The 7,499-nt window shown below is 44.6% G+C and overlaps 2 protein-coding genes across 2 annotated transcripts; both read right to left on the minus strand.

The window, feature by feature from the left end:
- LOC120849475 lies at positions 1-1,084 on the minus strand. The gene is made up of 4 exons (XM_040221703.3): positions 846-1,084; positions 617-788; positions 283-431; positions 1-202 (listed from the first exon to the last, which is right to left on the minus strand). The coding sequence occupies exons 1-4, from the start codon at positions 1,009-1,011 to the stop codon at positions 21-23; spliced, it is 669 nt and encodes a 222-aa protein (XP_040077637.2). The 5' UTR covers positions 1,012-1,084; the 3' UTR covers positions 1-20.
- Positions 1,085-1,505: 421 nt separating this feature from the next.
- Positions 1,506-5,014, minus strand: LOC115331435. The gene is made up of 4 exons (XM_040221704.3): positions 4,567-5,014; positions 2,780-3,036; positions 2,343-2,718; positions 1,506-1,778 (listed from the first exon to the last, which is right to left on the minus strand). The coding sequence occupies exons 1-4, from the start codon at positions 4,873-4,875 to the stop codon at positions 1,506-1,508; spliced, it is 1,215 nt and encodes a 404-aa protein (XP_040077638.2). The 5' UTR covers positions 4,876-5,014.
- Positions 5,015-7,499: the final 2,485 nt, after the last annotated feature.

Consider the following 7,499-nt stretch of genomic DNA (forward strand, 5'->3'; position numbering starts at 1 on the left):
CGACCAGGGATTTGATGCCGTTACTGGGGACTGTGGCCGAACCTGGACATTCGTGCTGCCACGAGTTCCTCTTTTGGAGGCCTTGTGTAGGCTGCAGTCATCGGTGCCGGGAAGACGACGGTGTTGGCCCTCGATGCAGCAGCCAGGGACCGCCACTGTTTGCTGCTCTCCATTGCCTCCTTGATGAGCTTTCCAACATACTCTAGAATTCAAACCTTTGCATGATAACATTCCTAGGCTCTCTGGACAAGGCATTCACACTGCAGTTAGTGTTATACTCACTGTAAGTGGGATCCGTAATCTCTGGTCGTGCTGTGTGGTGGCCCTTTCGTGCTTTTAATGTTACGACCGACCAACGTGGCTTGCCCTCTCGTGTGACGGCTTGGCAGCGGTTTGAGTTTTCGTTGAAATGGAGGATTGCAAGTCGAGTCCTGCAAGATGGTTACATTTCAGTGATGGTAAAGTGTGCCACTTACAAAGAGTGGTTATTCTGGCATCAATTCAATTCCATTATCTGATCATTAGGAAGAGACTGTCAGGTTTGTCGCATTGTAACCAATGGACTGGATGAAGGTGTCCAAACAAAGGAAATGTGATTGTAAATTGGTTGACTTACTTTGCAAGCATGCCTTCTGAGCTGAAAGCCTGGGACTTCGGGGCGAAGTCTATCAGGACGCTGTGGAACGCCTCCAAAGCATATGTCTGGCCATGTGGAGACATCTGTGCAAGGTCCTTCAGGAGCAGTTTGTTGCCAGTGATGCTCTTGAATTCGTTGTAGGCCTGCGAGTCTGAGGATGATACAAGTTTTAGAAAAACCACCTTCATTTGGAAGAACAAAAACATACTGGGATCCATCCATGGTCGTGTTGGCTCTGGCATGTCACCATGGAGGCACCTTCCATAGGTTCCTTCGTGCCCCGAGTGTTTGTTGATGACATGGTTGTGCATGCTGAGCCAGATGTCGATGAGCAGTTTCTCGTCGCCTCCTGCAGCCCTTGCTGACCAGTACATATGGTTTGTAGCTGTCTGGATCCAGATTTGCAGGTCTTGGCATCCAGCCCGTTTGCTTGCTGCTGTCAGCTTCTTTTTCATACCTAAAATTCAGAGTCGTGTCAGGGAAACCTGCAGCGTGATCGCTGGAAAATAAAAGCTACACGAATGGCCTGTTAGGATTGCTTACTTTTGGAGATGTGCCATATGTCAAAGAAGTGGTCAATCCCGGGTTCGTGCGTCTTCATGTGCTTTCGTGTGGCAGGGTGACGGTCAGTCACCAACGATCGGATCTTGATACCTGCACCATTAGGTTTCCGAAAATAGCAAAAGAATAAGTGATTATGCCAATTTGAACAGAGTGCCTGAAAGGCCGCCGAGTAGTGATATACATGAACTAAGCATGAACATACCTTTCTCCTTGAAGAATTGCAGCTGCTTGAGGAGGCCCTCCTTCTCCATGTTGACACTGGCCATGGCCTGTACAGACTAAAAAAAGGTGTGAAATGAATATTTTACCAAAATAGTGCATAGCAGTGAAGTAACTGATGACATAACACAAGAGAAAGATTATGAGATTGTTGCAACTGGTTCACGTAAATCCGACTACTTGCCTCTTTTAGCTGGACCTGGACAGAGTGTAGAATCTTGTTGATTTGCTCGACATGAACTGTGTACGTCAGGTACTTGGCACAGAACCCAGGGGAGTCAAATCTCCCGTCAGCAGAGATGTCCACCTCTTTGTTCTGCAACTCGTTGAGAAGTTCTTGTTGCTCTTGCAGCCAGACCTGTTCATGCAGATAAATATTGCTTTAGAAAGGCATGGAGCATACTCCAATAGTCCCATCTGTTTATGTATGCATAGTGTAGTGTTGTAGAATGAATGACTGAGTGAAAGAAAAAGGAAAGCACAATGCAGCGAGTTTGAATGTGACTTAGATTGTGCTAGGTTGTGATTTGTGTTTTTATGTTTGTGTATTTCATAAAAGAGGCAGCAGGCCGCCCGTTACCTCGAAGCTGCCCTACCCTTTTCCATTCTAACAACCACCCTCTGTCTCTTGACTCTCACGGAGAACCTGACTCACTCAACCCAATGCCAGACAGGGAACTGCCCCAGGGTACTACACATAGCAGAAATAAATTAAAGTATCGTGGATTTAGTAGCCCATGGCACATATGTAACATGATGTATAAAATTTTATCTCTTAGCACTATACCATTGAAGTGGCATACTACAAGAAGATATTTATTCATTTAACCGAAGTGTGACTGGGGCTCCAGTTTTGTACCTCATTGGAAAATTGGGTATATGGGAAAAAAATGCAGCTGCAGTGTCCCGGAATATTGCTCACCTTGTGGATTGCAGGTAGAGCGAAGGCCTTCCGATGCTCGTAGAAGCTCGAGTCGGAGATGACCTGCACGTTCATATGGCGTAGCATCCGCAGCGTAGGGGCAATCTTCACTCCAGAGAAGACCAGGTGGCTGGTCAGCAGTATGTTCCCTGCTGGTCTGCCGTTGACGATGGGCTGGCTTTTCCATGTGCGCACGTGCTCCACAGGGCAGATGCTGTAGACTGTGATCAGTGTGCCGGTAGTTTCGATCGTTGTTTGGCACAGTCTTGAGCACTCTTGGCAGGTCTTGAAAAGCTCCCTTAGGCAGCTCTCGAACACCAGAAACTGGCGCTCTTCTTCTGGTGGTGGTGGTGGAGCTGATGCACCATGCTCGATTCTGAAATGGGATCATGTGAAGCATTCTTTACAGATTCTATGTGTTTATATGCACAACTTACCTCTCGTAATCCTCGCTGTGAGACGGAGAGTAGGTTGCGTCAGAGTCTGGCATGTTGCTGGGAACAGGAGATGTGCATTCATATGGCACCCCACTGCTACAAGTGGAGAAGGCAGACTCGGGTGGATGCGACTGTGCAGGCACGTCTGCGACAGGGACAGGTGGCACCACTGCAGGGATGTTTGTTTCAGCAGTACAGTCCCTGAGGGTCATTTCTGCCTCGCAGGGTGCAGGCAGTCCAGTTGCCGAGGCCTGAGTCTGCAAAGGGCACTGTTTATTGCACATTTCATATTTTTAAGGTTGAAGGGAGCAACTCGAGTACTCCACACAATGCCGTCACCGCGGCAAACATCCATGATTCCTAGTTTTTTAGCTGATGGCAAACATCCATGAATTGTTTTGTAGCCTTTCCATAGCTTAGAATTTCATGCACTCAACCAAAGCTCTCACTGTAATACAAATCTAAGGGATGCCTCACTCTTTATATTTGTTTTTATAACTTACATTACCATCTATATTTTCAGTCTCTAGCTCAGCAACAATAAATGTTCATGTCGCGATATGATGTCACATTACATACATACGTAAAGCTGCAGCTTGACATGTATTTACCAACCACTGAAGGAAATGCAACCAACGAGCACTTATAGCCGCAAGTGGGAAACACACAGCAACTGCCATGAGTTCTCAGTGTCCAGAAGTGCCACCAAGCAACAAAATCATGGCGTGCATTTGCTATGTGCATACAAATTTGCAAACGCGGGTTTGCGCGCAATCGTGGGTGCAGGATTGCGAGAAGAAAAAAAAAACTGAGTTTGCTCACAAGAGTAGATATAAAAGAAAACCTGCTTGTTAGTAGTCACGGACACTTGGAACTTTGCTAAGCTGATACGAAAGGGTTTCTGTCTGTAAACAAGCTGGGAAAACATGTATTGACTTCGGGTGGGTCAATAGCAGAGGGGGGTGGTGATGGTGGTACCATTAGAGGCGATTTATGACTCTGTCCTTTTATCTTATTTGTTCGTGTTTTCTTTTTACAAATGAGTTCGATCCTGCAGATGGTGCATGCTGATAGGGTTCTTCGTTTTCGGGTAAAACCCGATAATACCTAATTTTTCTCCCCCGAATAGTTCTGATGAAAATCGGGTTAAACCCGATTTCTCCCCGAAAAGCAGTGTTGAAATCACCTGACTTGATAGAACATATGAACCATTCTGGATCTGTTTAAACGGTGTTTCCTTGGTCATCAGTTGATGGTTACAATTTTCTTCGATTTGCGTGACCTCCGCAAAGATTCACTTCAGAGCGATCAGAAGGTAGAAACATATCCTATGCCTATATAATATATTTTGTTTACTTTTGTTCACTTTTGTTCATGTAAATAACACATTGCACGTATTTGTAATTGATAAAGAAATCCCGAAAAAAAATCCGAATTTCGGAATGGTTTCTGGAAAAACCCGATTTCTTCCCGATTATCGCCCGGAAAAATAGCGCCTGATTTTTACCCCCCCCCCCCCCCCCCCCCCCCGATTTTTGAAAAATATAAAACCCGAAAATGAAAACCCCCGTGCACCGCACCATTCGCGCGATAAGCTCTCAAACCGCAAGTCCGGAACATTAGGCACCACTGATCGACTTGACGAATGCCATGTGGATTCCCATGTTACACAAATGCCTCCTCAGTTCTTAGTTCAGAATATAGATACCAGAAGCAGCCGCACTGCGCAACGCAGAATGCCATGTTCGTGACACTCCCAAAAATATTTGAGCCATCGAAAAACTCACCACGACTTTTTGGCGCTTTGGGGGAGGATCGTCGGTCTCGTCGGCGACGGGAAGCAGAAGCGTCGGCACAGCATCTGATCGAAGACGGGAACGACGCAGGTCGTCCTTTCGGAAAGCAGTCGGCTCGAAATGTTCGGCACAAAAACGGGGAATGAGAGGCAGGTTCTCGATGTCGTGCCCTCGCCCGGCGCAGCGTAACCACGCAGTCCTTCGTGGTTCTTTCTCCGGCAAAGAGAAGAATCGCAAGCCCTTGCGAACGTTCTTCCCAGTTTGCTGGCGGCACGTCTTGACGAAACAAACGTTCGGCATTTCAGGGAAATCGCTCACTCAAAGGATAAAAGAAACTACTGCAATACGCAGTCGCATTCCACAGATGACAAGGAAAAGTTTGACTCATTCACGTGGAAGGATCGCAAAGCTGGCTTCGGAGTCGGGATCCACGGGAAGAAGGAACACGTGTGTCGCAAACGCACGCTTGCACACGCCCCGGGAAGCAGACGACCCGACGCGCCGACGCATCACCCCCTAGCAACAAGCTTGCGGGGAGAAAACATAGTTCGCTGGCTTTGGAACGATAATTGCAAACTATGTTTCCCGCACCACAATCAGTTTACGTTTTTCTCAATCTCTAATTTACAACAAGCTTAAAAAGTATTGCAATAATAACGTTCGCATTCAGCGCGAGATGCAGCATTTCCATTGGTCAAGTTTTAGCGATGGCCAGGGAATGGGCGATTGTCTTTCAAGAGAAAATAGTAACGATATATTTCTACTGCCATTTACTTAATAAACGGTTTTGTACTCTAAAACTTTGTATACATATTAACTTGCACCTACTACGCAATATAACAACATAAACAGACGATCGCAGAAAGCTCCGGAGGGCACCTTTAAAGACCCCAGGTTTGCGGTTGTACCGCACTGGCTAAATTGCTCATCTACAGCTGAGAGTCAGACGCCCATTAAGGCGGACTAACTTCCGGCTGTATAAACATACACACAACGATTTGCAATTAGACGCATAATAACAAAGAGCACAGCGTGCCGCCTCTTTTCTTTGGATGCCTTTTTTTAAACCTGCGCAAGCTCGCGCGTTCTCTCTTTTGAGACGATTAGAACGGTCGCACATAAAACCTGCGTTTCTCCTACCCGGTCGCTTCCTCCTTTCATTACGTATAGTTGGTTATAACCAAATAAGCTATAATAATGGTGTATTATTTATATTTACTTTCAGTTTCAGTCAGGAAAAAGGAGTTTCGCGGGAACTACAGCAAATAAATTAGCTGCGCTTAGGGTATCGGCACTCCCTTCCCCGACAGAGTCCTGAACGCAGCCATTCTGGTGCTTGTGCAGAGCAGGCGCAACTGCCGATCGCCATGATTCAAAAGTTCGACATCCTCAGCATTAGATTCGGTGTTAGGAAGCTCATGTAATGTTCCTTTGCTTTGTCGCACACTGTTTAAAGTGGAGGACGGAAAAGCGTTTTTTGTGATTTCAGATAAAGCTTCAAATAACTGGCAACCATGATTTTAAGCCACAAGATGGCCAAGTGTCGCTACTCTGACGCGTAGCTTATTTAATGAGACTATTCATGCTCTTGTTCAACAGGCTTGTAATACCTAAAGGGGCCATGACGTAAGCCCCGTGGATTCCAGAAGCCACTACCTTTTGACACCTGCCTCTTCCTCATTGTTCCCGCTTGTGCCAGTAAATTAGCTACGGTTCAGAGTAACGACACTTGGCCATATCGTGGCTTAAAATTATGGTTGTCAGTTACCTGAAGCTTTATCTAAAATCGCAGGAAACGCTTTTCCTTCCCCCACAAATGTTTAAACAAGCCGCGACAGAGCATTGCGATATTGCATCAGCTTCCTAGTACCGCATCTAATGCTGAGAAAGTCGTACCATTTGGATGATCAAGATCGGCAGTTGCGTTTGCTCTGAACAAGGCCCAAAATGGCCGAGGCCAAAACAATTTAGGGGAACGGAGTGACGATACTTTAAAGCTCATTTAGTGAATCCAGGCATGAAGTGAACTTGGGTGTATTATTTTCTTCTTCGTCTTTATTGTTTATTGATTTCAATCATATCAAATAATGAACACATTATATCACGCTACGCGTGTGTAATTATTTGTCTGAGATTTATTAACCTGACCCAGTACTTAAACCATTCATTTATCAATAGTAAATCTTTCAATTTTTTTTTTTAAATGTGAAGGTAAAAAGACGAAGATTGATGATGATACAGACGCCAACGCCGCCCTCGGAAATTTTTTGAACACTAGAAATCAGCAGTTTGTCTGCCATCCGCCAGGTAGCGCAACAAAACACCCAAATAGTTTTTAATTGTTTCTAAAATTAGCTAAGTTCTACACCTATTAAGAAACCAAAGCAAGATCATTGTGAAAATTTAATACATCGCAATGTATATCTATTTCAAACAATAAATGTTATTAGATGCCAATAAATCTGTTTGATGTCCAAAAAAGATATGCGTCAAAAACAGGTAAGTTTGAAGGGCTCCTGGAGCGTTATGACTTTCAAAATGAAAAAAAGCCATCGTCCACTTCTTGGGCAACCATTGTAGCTCTAAATGTTATAAAAGATTTTATCATAGTTTAATTATTTCCTCAGAGGCATTTGAAGTACCATGACTCGAAGCACAAAAAAGTGCTACGTTTGACATTAAATATCTAAACAAAAAAAATTTACACAACATTAAATTGTTTTTTGCATATTATCCATTATAAGCACTGCATCTGTAGCTAATTTCATTGCCCTAGCGCTTGTCATTAAAAACACATTTGTGCTGAGAAATGTTAATTTTAGGGCAATATTTGGAGGGATGAAAAAAACAAAGTAGTGCAAATACCAAAAAAGTGTATCGTTACATTCTGCTCCGACATCATCTTAACAAAACTGCTATATTGG

This window comes from Ixodes scapularis, unplaced genomic scaffold (assembly GCF_016920785.2).
Source record: "Ixodes scapularis isolate PalLabHiFi unplaced genomic scaffold, ASM1692078v2 PGA_scaffold8__174_contigs__length_109621045, whole genome shotgun sequence".
NCBI lineage: Eukaryota > Metazoa > Arthropoda > Arachnida > Ixodida > Ixodidae > Ixodes > Ixodes scapularis.

Bases quoted from the DNA above. Each gene is read 5' to 3' on its own strand.
- LOC120849475 (XM_040221703.3), bottom strand. From the start codon at position 1,011: ATGTACTGGTCAGCAAGGGCTGCAGGAGGCGACGAGAAACTGCTCATC. The intron at 789-845 runs GTATGTTTTTGT...TATCATCCTCAG, and splicing joins ACGACCATGGATGGATCCCA to ACTCGCAGGCCTACAACGAA. The intron at 203-282 runs GTGAGTATAACA...TTTGAATTCTAG, and splicing joins GATTACGGATCCCACTTACA to AGTATGTTGGAAAGCTCATC.
- LOC115331435 (XM_040221704.3), bottom strand. From the start codon at position 4,875: ATGCCGAACGTTTGTTTCGTCAAGACGTGCCGCCAGCAAACTGGGAAG. The intron at 3,037-4,566 runs GTGAGTTTTTCG...TGCCCTTTGCAG, and splicing joins CAAAGCGCCAAAAAGTCGTG to ACTCAGGCCTCGGCAACTGG. The intron at 1,779-2,342 runs GTGAGCAATATT...CTGCATGAACAG, and splicing joins CTCTACCTGCAATCCACAAG to GTCTGGCTGCAAGAGCAACA.